At 39.9% G+C, this 15389-nt stretch overlaps 1 protein-coding gene across 1 annotated transcript; it reads right to left on the minus strand.

Annotated features, from left to right (window-relative positions):
* Positions 1-480: 480 nt before the first annotated feature.
* On the minus strand, positions 481-3644 carry opn7d (opsin 7, group member d; the record flags this gene model as incomplete). The annotated part of the gene is made up of 5 exons (XM_080030574.1): positions 481-1587; positions 1935-2269; positions 2413-2540; positions 3254-3416; positions 3554-3644. The coding sequence occupies 5 exons, from the start codon at positions 3642-3644 to the stop codon at positions 1108-1110; spliced, it is 1197 nt and encodes a 398-aa protein (XP_079886700.1). The 3' UTR covers positions 481-1107.
* Positions 3645-15389: the final 11745 nt, after the last annotated feature.

A 15389-nucleotide genomic window follows, 5' to 3' on the forward strand; every position in this document is an offset into this window, starting at 1 on the left:
GTTTGATGGAAGAACTTAATGCCAGTCTTTTGACACGTATGTCATGTCCAGGATTAGACATAATTGTTTTTATTAGTAAATAAAATCCCAAGGAGTTGAAGACTAACACAATATCATGTATTATTCGAATATGCATAGGAGATCATAGATACTTCTGTATGCACTTCTTTCAATTTATGTTTAGAAAAAACATAATTTAAAAAATATTCATAACATTAATTAGAAAAATCTTTGATTGAAACTGAGGAGCTTCAAATTCTTTTACTACTGAAAGTGTTGGGTTCATTTGTTTTTCACATGGACACTTCCCCTAGTTGCTCCTGTTTCCTGAATAGACCATTGTTTTGGAAAGGCCCAGGGAAATTGTTTGAAATGACAGGTTTCCCTTTCACTCATGTTAATGAATTGAGCTGAACTCAAGATTAGAACTATGAGGAGTCTGGAGACGAGAGGAGTTCCACAACCAATGTAAGAGTTAAGTAATCCTATAAAAGATTTGAGCAACTTGGGCTAGTTTTCATTAAAGAAATGTCAACGTTTCTTTCAAAATACAAGCCCAAACATGAGTTGAAATTGCTCTAGTCCCATTTTTTTCCACTTTCAAAATTAGATTGTTTTGCCCCTGTACATAACTGCAGGCTATATGGCACAGTGAAGCCGCATACTCTACTGACCTGTTCACTTTATTCTCACATTAAAAAATATGCAAAAGATGATGAGCTGCTTTCAAATGTCACACGTTTGTCTACTATACATCTGCAAGCAGGAGTTTTCCTGTCTAACTGTTGCTCCTTCATTATCCATTAAAATAACTGTACATACAAATGAAACAAATTGACACAGAAACAGGCGTCAAAACTTTACAAGTGTACACTTCTGCGGTCTATGCTTCTCAGAGTTGATGTTTTAACAATGAACGGGCTATTTATGAGGCTTTCAGGAAGAATGCCATCAAATGTCCTTGCAAGTCTGTGGTGTTGTCATTCCATTATGTCTTGGAGACACGGATCATCCTTGTGTAGGCCATTTGTTGTTTTTGTTGTCCATGCCCAGTAATCTCTATCTTCTCCTGTCCTGTTTGCCTTATGAAAGATAAAGGTTGGACGACTAGAGTAAATCCTCCAGTGGTTTGGCTGAGAGCTGATTAACGGTCACCTCTCTGAAGGTGGATCCAGTTAGAATGCAGGCAGTTCTTTGGGTTGTAACGTGACACGGCTTTGCATTGTCATTACAATGCACACACGCCCCATAGCTCTCCTGATGTCCATTTGAGCAGCGCTCGGAGACGCTCATGTCCTTGTTGCGCTGCGAGGTGGATCCAAAAGGTTCTTTTGGGTCTAACTTTGGACTTCCCCGGTAGATCCTCTGTCGTAACATGGACGTGTCTCTGTAAAGACACTCGCGGAAGTTGGGCTTACACAGCAGGTAGACTATGGGGTTGTATATGGTAGAAGACTTGGCAAACACGGCGCAGAGGGCGAATGCATCAGGAGGAACCTGTGTTGCGTCTCCAAAAGCAGCCCACATGGCCACAACAGCATATGGAGACCAGGCAGTCAGGAAGCCTATACACACTGCCACTGAGAGCTATAGAGAAGAAATATTAGTCAGACATGGGGTTATCCTACTCTCAAAACATGACATGCAAGATTTTAGGGCTGCATATTAGCAAAGACTTCACAATATGATGATGCATCACGTTAAGATCGATTTTTTTAACACACCCATAACATATTTATTTGGTATCATATCAGTGGCAAACTGAAATGGTGTAGAGACAAACACAGATAAGATATGTATGCATGACATAAGGATGAAACAAATAATCAGGAAAACATATTTATAACCTTTGCATAATTCACTGCCTCATATCCTACTTAAATTCTGTCAACTGCAAAACGTCCAAAAAGCCAATGATACTCAAATCCTCTGACCTTGACAATGAGAGCGTGTGCGTTGGTGGTCTTGGTCTGTGGTGACACGTGCTGCTGGACAGCCTGACGTGAGCCACGCACCGTCATCAGAATGAAGGAGTAGGAGAGGAAGATGATGGTGCAGGGCAGCGCGTAACAAAATATGAAAAGACAGACGATGTAGGACAAAGCTGACAGCTGATGGTTGGGCGCTTGCCAGTCAATGCAGCAGGCCGTGCCGTAAGGTTCAGGACTGTAACGTCCCCACCGTGCCAAGGGCCCAACAGCAAAGACAGAGGCATAACACCACACTCCAACCAGCAGGAGGCGTGCGTGGGATGGGGAGAACTTGTTACCTGTTCAGACATAATACAAGAAAGAGATGATTTGCTGTCATTGCAGTGATTTCTCCCTGAAATGTAATGCTGTTCAGCTCAGTGGCTAAAAGCTGTTGTGTTGGCAGCATCATCTTCGTTATGATTTATTATACGCCCCTCACCATAGTTTGGGAAGCAGACTTTGAGGCAGCACACTAACGAGAGGGCTGTGAGATTGGTCAAGCTGCATAGACCAAACAGAACTCCACACATAGCATAGATCTGGCAGGTGATTTCTCCAAACAGCCACCTGTATACACAGACAAGGAGAAAAGGGATGGAGGGACTAGGGCTGCAACTAACAATCAATTTTAGTATCAGTTAATCTAATGTTTTTTCCTCATTAGAGCTGCAGTGCGTAACTGTCTACAAATAAATGAATGTCAGTTACATTCAAACCATTGCCAAATGAGTTAGTGCAACGTTGAGTAAGCATATCTGCTCCACAAAACTCTCTCTGTATTTCTCAGTATGACAGCGTTTACACATAAGCCCCCCGACACTGGCGCAGGAGCTCAAAAAGCGTTTTCACAAAATTATTCAGTTGTTGATTCAACAGCTAAGAAAAAAACTGGATGTACAGCAGAAGGTACAAAATCCATGCGTGATCACAGAAGGCTTACCTCATGTTCTCATGATTCATTGTTTGGTCTATAGAATGTCGGTAAATAGTGAAAATTCCTCTTCACGATTTCCTTAAGCCCAAGGTGACCTTTCAAATTGATTGTTTTGTCCAACCAGCAATTCAAAAATCAAAGTTAATAAGTCTCTGTATGATAATAATAAACAGAAAAGAAGAAACTTCTCCAAATTGAGAAGCTGGAATCAATCAATGTTTGCGATTTTTGACTTAAATTCTCTCTGAAACTAGTTTCTGACTACTGTCACTGAGAAGTTTGATTTGATGTTCTTCAAGGTGGGAGAGATAAACTAAGAGGACAGGAGAGGGAATATGAGAGATACCTGTGTGAAAAAGATGACGGGATTGCCAATGGGAATAAAGAGAGTGTCATCCCGAGGTCACTGATGGCGAGATTGATGATGAAAAATTCAGCTGGCTTCAAGGTAGACCGCTTGTGGTATGCAACAAGTAGCAGAATGCAGTTTCCCATGAGGGACAGTATGCCTGCGAAAACAGAAAAGAGAATAAAGAAAGGAAGAGAGATTCAGTTGGGCTACAGATTGTGCACCTGTGGGAATTTTTTGTGCATAAAGTCAGCGAAGGAGAAACACAGCAGAGATGTACTTGGTGTGTGGACTTACAAAACACAATGTAGAGTGAACCCATGAGGATGTCGTGCTCCTTGGAGATGGTGGAGGCAAACACAGCATCTGTGTCTGAAGCATTTCCCATCTTAAATGTGGATAACGTTAGCACAGACACATGTTAATTGTTAAAAATGCAGTGAGTAAATTGGGCTGAAAAAAAAACCCACAAAGGGGAACAAATATATTGTTGTAAGAAATTTCAATAACAGCAACGAAAGCTATTTCCGCACTGCCTGGTCTCAATATTTGAAACCACATAAACACTTTTGTTTGTATTGCATCGCAAATGATGATGACGTGTATTGATATCTAGTGAAAGCTGTTCTCACTGTCTCTGTTGTGCAATACTTATTTTTTTAATAAAAAAATAATCCTGAGTTTAAGATGAGGACGTATTAAATTGAAATATACAAAGCGGGATAAACAGATGGGCAGGATGAGAAAGAATGTGCCTTTCAGGATTTGCAGCATAAGTAGGAGTTGAGAGATTTAGAGCTAGAGAACAAAGCAAAACTGTCTCGATTCATAAAACTTGTGCTCAGATTTGATAGGAAAAAAAGATGAAATTGCAATATAATCCCATCCCCAGGCATGTTTACATGTTGCAATCATCGACACGGACACACTCACTCACTCACTCACTCACTCACTCACTCACTCACTCACTCACTCACACACACACACACACACACACACACACACACACACTGAGAAATAAAATGCAAACGTATTAAGTGATGAAATAGATACATAATGTGCAGAAATAACAGTGTGTTCATTCTGCCGCATAGGAGAGCTGACAGATGCTCACTCATTTCACAGAGCTAGTAAATTAATCTGATAGACTGTTAGAATCTTTATAAGGAATTTAAAGCTCACATATTATGCACTTTGCCGTCAATTTTATATGGTCTAAGTAGTCCCTAATACTTATTTTTTTAGATGTTTGCTGAAAAACCCGTTCAGATCATTTATTGTAGCAAGCCTCTATACCCTGATTGTCCTCTGGTCTCAGGATGACCTATACCTGGTCCCAAGCAAATACAACTGCCCTGTCACTGATTCGCAAATCCTATAAAAAGGCTCTTAAAATTCTGGACAAAAAATCTAATTTATACCATCACTGTCCCATCATACAGAAGTATGGTTTATTTAGTCTGGACAATTTCATTTCTTTTTCAAACTGCTGTTTATTTTTTAAAATTGTAAATGATCTTGCTCCCCCCCCTCTTAAGAAATTTGTGAGTCTGAGTAGAGCAGAAAACAACACAAGAGCATCATCTAGAGGGGACTCATTAAGTGTGTTTAGAAGGACCACTTTTGGTCAAAGTGCCTTTTCTGTAAAAACAACAGGGCTATGGAACAGTATTCCTGTAGGTATTAGGCAAAGCAACACACTCAGTAGTTTTAAATCAGGTCTCAAGAAATGGCTAAAAACAGGGCAGCGATGTGAACATTTTTAGTCATTTATCTCATGTTTGGTGTTTTATGTTTACTTTATTATACATCTTGTTTTGGTGTATTCTTTTAACTAGATATGCCTTTTTGGTCATGCAATATTGTGAGCCTATATTTGCACATTGGGCACCTTTTAATTGTATTATCAAATTCTTGTATTATTATTCATTTTAATCCTTTTTGTTTTTATCTTAACACCAACTCCTGTCCAGGGACTACAGACGAAAATTAGCCATGTGGCTATAATCTGGCTCAATTGTATATTGTGCACTGTCCCTGCTAAATAAACAATAAATGAAATAAATGAAATAAATGAAATGAAATTTGTGCGATCTGGCTGGCCCCTCCCACCTCTCTGCCGGACACAGTGTTTACCCGGAGCTAAGCATACTTTGTACAATTTGACATGACCTCCTGACATGATTAAAACCAGTGAAAACAGTAGCTTCAAAGTTTGATTTCTACATGAATATCTTCCCATCCTTTGTCATGTTAAAAACGAGTCATTATTAGACTGCAAGGGGAAAGCTAAATTAGTGTATTAGGGGCAAAACTTGGTGCTACAACCGAAGCTACATGGGCGCTAACGCTAAAAATAAGACAGACGATTTAAACCAGTGAAAACAGTAGCTTCAAAGTGTGATTTCTACTGGAATATCTTCCCATCCTTTGTCATGTTAAAAACGAGTCATTTTCAGACTGCTGTGGGGAATATAAACAGCGTGTTATGAGCAAAAGCTGGTTGCTTGTCCCAAAGCTAATAGCTATACACCAGTCAGGCAAAACTACCTATAAAAACTATTATTTTAGTTGCACTGGTAGCTTCATATCCGTTGTGTTATTAAAAACGAGGCATAGACTGCTGTGGTTAAGATAAATTAGTGGAGTATGAGCAAAAGCATTCTGTGTTGGTGTATGTAACATTCAGGCTGTACTATGGGCATCTTGTCGCTTAGCGGGGAAAGCAACATGGCTGTCGCTCGGAAAATTTTCCAGAGGATCTCGGGGCCGTGGACCAATAAGAAATGGGGGGGTGGGGTTATCATAGACTACTTCTAATGTGGGGGGGAAGCATGGACATATAAAGAAAATATGGGGATGTGGCTGTGCAGTTTATGACGTCATAAACCGCGAGAATTCTGAACGGAGTATATTGGGGGGGGGAGGGGTGGGGGTTTCAGAACGGGGGAGAGTGAGAAAAGGAGAGATTGTTATTTTTTTTTATATTTTGGCAGTCTCTAGGCACACCGTGGACCCATGGATCTGTTGGAACACATTTAAAAAGTGCATATAGCATAATATGTGACCTTTTAAAAAAAAAACTGTTAAAGCATGCCGAGGCACTTACTGTATGCTCTTTGTTATGAAACAGGCTCATAGTAATCAATGCAATCAGTATCTGCAAACAAGATAACGATTGCTATTCAGTACTTCACTTTGCAAGATAGAAGAACAAACACATTTTGAAGAGGAATGTACTGTGTGGGGAAAAATGTGGAGCAATACCGGGAGTGCTTTCAGAGATGATGCGGATGCAACATTTATTCTCAAGGATTTAGGCAATCGCTCAGGATAAAGAATGAGACTTCATTATTATGCAACTCGGTGCACAAGTCAATGACGACATGTCGAGTCCAAGAGGAGAACACTCAGCAGAGTATACGTGGTTATGGCCTGGTTTAAGTGCCACTCGCATCACAAGAACTCAACCCTCACATCAGCAAGTTATCAATAAATCATATTTCCAATCAGAGGGATTTGTAAAGAGCCCGGCAGGGGATTAAATTGATCACATGTGTATTGATGTACATGTTGGCAGAATACTATGTTTTGTTGGCTGCATATTTATTATTTGAACGTGGCATGGTTCATGGTGCACGGCAGGATGAATCCATACTTTCATGTTGTTTACGCCAAACACTGAACCTGCCATCTGAATGTCGCAACTGAAATCAAGACTCATCAGACCAGGCATGATTTTTCCAATCTTCTATTGTCCAATTTTGGGGATTCTGTGTGAATTGTAGCCTCAGTTTTCTGTTCTTACCTGCCAGGAGTGTCTGTAATTATTGATTCCACTCACCAACAACACATATACCTTCTTCTATCACACTGTATGCCATCATAAATAATGATCAGCCAAAGGACAATGCACCTTCATAAGGCAAGTTGTGGGTGCACCACGTCTCCTGGTTAATAACTGTCCTATAACAGTAGAGAGAAACTCCTGAAAACTCACATCTGTGCAAAAGATGTTTTCTCAAGCTCTTGGACGGAAACAGTCACGCCTGGGGGATTTAAAGCTTGCATTAATAAGAACAACTTTTGCACAGATCTGAGTGTGTGTGGATGCTTTTCCCTCGAGAGGTTAGGGTCTTTAAGCTCCAGCACCTCCACCAAGCCTGGGTGAGCTTTTAACCATCCCGAACTGTATAATTTAGAAAGCACTTTTGCGCAGTGTGTTAACTTTCAATTGAACAAATGTGTTAAAGTGCTTCTGAGTAACAATAACACAGACACTGAGAGTATGTCACATTACTATCAGAATATATCTAAAGCTGAACTCATTGTCTTTAGCTACAAACATTTATGTACCTAGAGGAGTAAAAAACCAAGACAACCCTCAGCTAGGCATGGGCCGGTATCCGGTTTCGAGGTATACCACGGTTTGGAAAAGTCAAGGTTTCAAAACCACTATTAATTTCCTTCATACCATTTTAAGGTATTGTTGTTTACCCAGGCATTTCAAAATAACACAATTGAGAGCTGTAATCGCAAAAGAGTGACACCATGGTATTTTTGCTTAAGGTTATCATACCATCAGAATATCATACCGGCCCATGTCTACCCTCAACCATGTGAGAGTGAAAGCCGGAGGGAGGAGGCAGACAGACAGACAGAGCCAACGAGAGCTTAACCAGCTGAACTGTGCCTTTGGTCACTGTGTGACAGATTGAGTATTTGGAGATTGGCTGGGCATACTACAGTTATCATGTCTCTGAGCCTCACTGAATAACTCTGCTGTTGAGCACTGATTAATTGGACGCCTTTGAGACGAGAACATTGACCTCCAGAAGCTGATGACATTGGGGGCAAACCATATATTCCAAGCCGACATGGCTTATGTGCCCCATTATTTTATTTTGATGCACTTATTCCTGACCCTCCCATGCCCGCAGCCATTCGCCTATGTTTTCTGTCTCCGTGCTGACACTTTTACTGTATAATTTACTCAGGAAAAAATTTGATTTATCCATTTGAAGTTTTTCAGGATGACAAGTAATCTCCCAAGTTTCCCTGCTGCATGTCAACAAAACGATTAGATTCATGTGATTCCACTAGGACTATCACTCAAAACAGTTGAATGGCTGTGGTCAGATGAGATAAGTAGCCATTTAAAGGCTGACAGGCATCTCTTGGTGTTGAAGTGCAACGGCAAAGAGCAAATGTCTAAGGACTAGTGTGCAGTGAAAACTACAATGTCAGTGTGTCTGCATATAGTTCTCAGCGATTTGGAACACATTATTTCTAAGCATCCAGAGGTTCTTGCTGTGAAACTATGTGTGAATGAATGTGTTGCTAAGTTTGGAGCCAAATCAAAACAATGGTTCTCATAATTATTGCCCAACATTGCCCTCCTGCCCCCATACCACTTATCTACCCAGTTCACTGGTGTTGGTGAATATATTTACATTCACACCCAGCCCTCAGTGTTTGTGCCTTTTGACATATGAATCATAAGATATTTATGTTCTTTTAAATGTTAAAATGTCAGATTGCATCTTAGTATGCTTTGGTTGATTGACCTGCCCTGTCCACTCTGCACTTACACTGTGTTTTTGGTGCAATTAAAGGCAAAAATTGACATTTATTATGTATGCACTTAAATGTGAATACATTTTAGCAAAGCTCACCTTTCTCCTTAAAAAAAGGCCGTATAGCTGCTAATTTGTGGTTATGTAGAACATTTTGATGTTGCATAACAATTGTTTCCCAGTGTGGAACTTGTTTTATTGCACAGTTAGATACAAATCATATACTATCTATGACACAAATGTCCACATTAGGCCTGCAGCTATTTATTATTTTCATTATTGTTTAATTGGCAGGGTAACTTCCCAGTTTATCAATGACCTGTTAAAAAGTGTGAAAAATTCTCAGCACAATTTCCGAGAGAAAAAGACAAAAAGTTGACCGATTTTTTCCAATTTGCTAATTATAGCAGCTGTAGTGCAAACAACTTGTAAGTTTGTATTTAACTGTATTGTACATTATTAAAACATAAACGTTCACTTTAACACACAGTGTAGTGTGCTGCACAGTGAGACCTTTAGAGATTGAAGTGGACGGTGTTCCGCTGCTTCCTCATCTGAGAGTGACTGACACTGACAAGCAAATGCCATCACAGTACAATATTTACAGTGTTATAGCAGCATGACAAGGATTGGTTAGAAGCATCTCTTCCAGATATTGCAAATCATGCAGTGACAAACCTTATGTAATGACTGTGGAGAAAAATCATGTGACACAAATTGGTGCACGTACCGTAATATTTTAAGGGTGCCCAGCATTAGTTCTGAATCATTTGTCACATAATACTGTACTGTACTGTTAGTGTGGACATAGAGCTCACTCACATTTTAGATTTTCTTGCACAGTATTATTTAACACGTAATTAAAACGGGCATCAAGGGAAATAAAGATTTTTTTAATTATAATTATTTTCTTTTTAATCTGATAGTTTTGGTAGAGATTTGATTTCAGAGACTTTCGGGAGACTGGTTCCAATTTGTACAAACAAATTAAATTTTCATGCAAGGTCTGACGCCAACATTACAGAAACCTTCGTCATTTAACATTTCTTAAAGCTCAATTGAATTACTTTTCATTCTTTGATGCTCAATAAACAATCAAATTTCTAAGATTTCTTTTAAGATACCATAAAATATCTCTCATATTCCAAGCATTAAAATGCTGGTTTTGTCATTGTCTCTGAAGTCCATGCCTACGGGAAGGACAGCAGCCGCAAATAATGCAAAAATAAATAAAAAATGCGATTCTGCCACTCTAGTAAGTCATCATCACTCTACCAGAACTGCTTCCCCTTCATGACACAACATATTACATAACCACGGTCTCATTAAGTCAGAGGAAGAAAACCTTTCTGTGTCAGTGATCTGTAAGTGTCTTGCCTTCAAACACATCTGTTTTCATTTGTTGTTTTGCTTTGCGTCTCATCCTCAATTGGAGGTCACTGACTTTGTTAGTATAAAGACATACTTGTGGCTTCATAATAGGTCATTGTCAACACATATTGATTCTCTGTTGTGAGGCTAGATTTCACATCTCACAAACAGCGTGACACCAAGTCGTCTGACTGGCGGTCTTGAAGATGTCAAGTTTAGATTTACGATAAAGAAAAGCAGTTGTTTTCTTTACAGATAGAGATAATCATTGGCCTCATTCCTAATCCTGCCGGAGAATCCTGAAATTGGCTTGGATGTCCGTGGCTTTATTAAATCAGCACTACAGCCCTCACAATCTGTCTTTTTTTTTTACTTCCTTGAAATGGTATTTGAACCTTGACTGAATGTCATCCAGTAAATACCCCTTCAACACGACCAGACGTTACAATTTTAGACGGAGAGTTGATAATCATTTCTGAGAATCAGATCAAGCTAAATAGAACAATCCCAACCATTGCTTGCAAAAAAAAAAATAAGGAGATGATTTACAAAATAGATATTTTTCGAGAGTCTTGTCAGCTTCTATATAATTCATTATCCATTAAACGTCAGAAAATGTAGACTATCAATCGAGTGTGTCATCAATGATCAATTTGTTATTGTCTAATATCTATAATTCACTGGAAATGGAATGAAACCCAACCGCTGTGCTTCTTACCTTCCAGGGAGGAATGGCTTGTCCTCAATTAAACTCATGGAGGCCAGGTGGAGAGCCAGACGCAGGGGAGAGGAGCCACCGACGGGGAGACGGAGCCGATGGTGAGAGAGACAGACGGAGAGAGGGAGCAGTGGACCTATTTCAGGCTCACACTGAAGAGTCCGAGTTAAGGTATTTTCTTCCTCTTCGGTTACACACACACACACACACACGCACACGCACACACACACACACACACCCGGCGGCCAGGTGGGCACTCACTTAATCTCAAAGAGGATGGGCACTCATCATTACTGTGGAAGTGCAGTGAGCCCCACTGATGTAAAACGAACAGCCCACAGTGACGGCAGGCCAGCCAGCCAGCGAGAGAGAGAAAGAGAGAGAGACCGAGAAAGAGATCAGCATAATGTACTGGCAGGCTCCGAGTGTCACTGATGACTCAAAGTACAACTCCCCACCCCTTTTCGTCTATCTATCCTTCCTCACTACTTTTCTGCTACATGTATCCCTATACTGGATTAGTTACCATATTTACATGTATGAATCATTAACATAAATAATGCATCTAAAGTGGGCTTTCCTTATACGCACACACAACTGCTAATTTCTGCACCTATGAGAATGTGTGTGTGTGTGTGTGTGCTTGTGTGTGTGTGTGTGTGTGTGTGTGTGTGTGTGAAATTATGCTGTATCATGTCATGATTTTTAGCGGATGCCTTTTGCTGCTGTGCTACTGGTAATTGAAGATGAAGTTGGACCGTCATAGTTGCTGAGTGGTTACCGCCGAGCCACATTATTCCTGTCGAGACCATACATGTCATTATCCCCTCTCTCTCCCCATGTTTTCTGTCTACCTCTAATAGCCTTTGATCTATCCAATGAAGGCAAAAAGGCCCTAGAAAGTATCTTTTAAAAAAATGTATTAAAGATGATGTTAGTATGCATGCACTGAGAATGCTGAAATGGTTGATGCATCATTTCGTGACAGGAATGAGATTTTCTATGTGACTGTACCTAATTCAGGGCTCCAAAATGAATGCGATTGCCCCTTAGTGAAAGAAAGTGTCACCCTCAGTTATATAATGAATCCATTCCTGTTTCGGGGGCATTTGAACCACACCTGAAGCGCTGTGTCACCCTACTTTATCATACCCACCCATGCGGTTTGCCCGGGGCAGCGCTGCTCCCAAAATGACAGTCACGGAAAGCTGCTTAAGGGAGCATCGGCTCACTTGCTGAACCGTAGCGAGACTGCAGAGCTGTCAGAAAGCTGTAAAAATTGTGCTGTCATATTAATACCTCTGTACCAGGGCCCTGGTCCTTCTCCGGCCGTTCACTCGGACACGTTTATAGGAACGTGTCAGAGCATGTGGTCTGCTGTAGTATGAAGTCCATTCGTGACTTATTGGACTTGACAGTTGGCAGGAAATGATCAGAAGGAAAGGAAATTATGACAGTTCATGTTCAACATGAGTGCAATCACTTTCTATTAAATCATAAACACATGGTGGATGTCAAGTTTATTCAATTCAATTCAATTCAGAGCACTTTATTGTCTGATTAGATGGTGACAGAAAATGTACTTCAGTCTGTGGCTCCAATTTCTTTTTATTCACTAATACGCTCTTGCCCAGACTGAAATATCTCAGCTATTTGATGGATTTTTATACAATATTGTGCAAATATCCTTGGTCCCGGAGGATGAATTCATATGACTTTTGTGATCCCGTAAATGTTCTTCTTGCACCAATGGCAGGTCAAAGTTTTCACTTAACCTGTAAAATATAATTTCACCCCCCTGCACATAAGGTTAAAATGTACTTTTACACTTTCCCTAAAACCGATTTTGTGACACCTAATTCTCGCTGTCTAGTGATCATCAACTCTCCTATTAAGTTAACAGTGGCAGTTGAGGGCATAGGTCATCCCTCAACCTTTTAGTGGCTGTATCACAAAGCTTTAAGCTATTTTATTCATCTGATATGACTAATTGGCGCTGCTGGACATTTTGGTCAGTGTCTTGCCAGTGAATTATTTGAATGGGAATGTAGAGTAATGAGCATCTTTTACAGATTATGTTGACACAACTGTCACTCTAATTAGTGAATCCTACACTCTGCCCAAAGACAGGGAAGAAAAAGGAAATAATGAGTTTAAGATTATTTAAGATATTGTTCAAAACAAATGTAGTCCTTTTCATATTAAAAATCTGATCTAAAATGACTTGCATCCAAATCAAGAACAGCTAAGTAAGCAAGAAACTGGTATTATAAAACAAATTGAATTAATTTAACTTTTTTCCATTTCAAAAACCACAAAGAAAGAAAACAATGCAGCAGATAATAGCAGATAATGCAGCACGTATAATGATTACAGAACAACGTTTTATACCCTTTGTTAATATTTAGTCAGGTGTTTGTTTAAATGATGAGGATGAAATTATCATGTTACCTGTGTGAGGAGTGAGAGAGTGCTGAGACCACAGTGTCCTGGCCACAGCTGTTTGAGTCAGAGGGGCGCATTAAGTGAATTCTTAGAGGTGTTTATTTTCGGCTTCATACCTGTCACATGGTTCATTTATTGAACAAACTCTCCCACTCCCACTCCCACAGATGGAAGTTAAAGGAAATTAAATTCTAAAACCTGATGTAACCAGGAAAAAAACATGTTTATAGTGATTTCATTATTTTTATTGAAGTAAATGAATAGCACCAATATCCCATGTGGCAGTATTAATTAGAAGCTGTTTTTTAAATAAATTCAACACAAATAAACATGGCAAACTAGTATGTTGTAAACTTAAATGATTTATTGATTGATTGATTGATTAAATTGTGTGCTTCTGTTGTAAACATTGAAAATAGTGTTATTGTTGCTGGTGGAGGTTCTTCAGTAGAAGAAGTAGACCCATCTTGAGGTTTCATTGAAATATATGAATGTCAAATGGAAAGTGAACATAATATTACAATTAGGGTTGTCAAGCGATTTAAAAAAATTAATCTAATTAATTACAGGCTCTGTGATTAGTTAATCTAAATTAATCACATACTTTTATGACACTTTTATACCTGTTTATAAACAGCTGTATAGCCTGCTACAGTTTGTTTCTCTCTCTCTCGCTCTCTCTCTCTCGCTCTCCGTCTCTCGTAACTTCTGTCTCCACAACAGACAGCGCTGCACTTCCACAGATGCCTATGCCAATTCATTCATTATCGTCGTACTCATAGGCAAAAATATTGACACACACACACACACACACACACACACACACACACACGGGGCGGGTGTCCGTTTACGCGGGAGACGAGACAGCTAGCAAACAAAATTGAGACACACGGAGGAAGATTGAGAGATACTGTTTTGAACCTATATTGTTGCACCCACTAAATCAATAATGCACAGACACTGCAGAGAATAAAGTAAGATGTCTTCCTACCTTCATGCTTATTTGCCCGAAGCATCCCATAAACCGTCCATAGAGCCCTCGGCCCCGCCCTTTCCTCTGCTTCTCTCTTTACTTTTCTCCCTTTCACCCGTGCGGGCTGTGTATGCAAGCTACAGGTGCAGCTCGGTGCAGCTCACCGAGCTGCGCACCACTTTTGCACCGGGTCAAAGAGCATTATAGAAGTGCGATTAATCTGCGTTAATTTTTTTAATCGCATTAATTTTTCTGTGATTAATTAATCGGAATTAACGCGTTAATTTGACAGCCCTAATTACAATGTAATAAAAACATGAACGATTTCTTAGCTTTTTTCATTGCCCTTTAAATGATACATCATTCAGATCAGTGCTACCAGTAAACCAGCAGCTCAATTCATCTTCCAATAATGAAAATACGTTTCATACCAACCGTTGTCTTTGTGCCTTTTTGGGTTTCACAAGTTTCAAAGGAGAAAAGAACATCATGGCCTGTCTCATATTAAAAAAGTGTTTCACAAAGCAACGTACTACCTGACAAAGCCAGTCATTTCAGTATATCAACATCAATTGTTCACACTTTATAAACTAGGAGAGGAGATAACCAGATCAAGATGCTGGCGACTCAAACTGACCTACAAGATTGTGACTTATGGAAGTAACAAAGGCTCAGTCACAAGAATGTGTCATGGCATTTGGCCCGGTATGGAAGCAGATATACGGCTGCAACTGGTGATAGTTTTCACTATCATTTAAATAATTTCTTTCTTTCAGAATAATAAATTACATATCCGTAAATGGAAGACGTTTAGAACCACCAGGACTCTTCCTACAGCTGGCCGTCCTTCTAAACTGAGTGATTGGGGGAGAAGGGTTTTAATAGAGAGGAGAACCTTCCAGAAGGACGACCATTGCTACAGCACTCCACCACTCAGGCCTATATGGTAGAGTGGCCAGACGGAAGCCCCAGCCCACTTGGAGTATGCCAAAAGGCACCTGAAAGACTCTCAGACCATGAGAAACCAAATGTTCTGGTCTAATGAGACAA

Source organism: Ammodytes marinus (genome assembly GCF_949987685.1).
Source record: "Ammodytes marinus genome assembly, chromosome: 7".
Taxonomy (NCBI): Eukaryota; Metazoa; Chordata; class Actinopteri; order Uranoscopiformes; family Ammodytidae; genus Ammodytes; species Ammodytes marinus.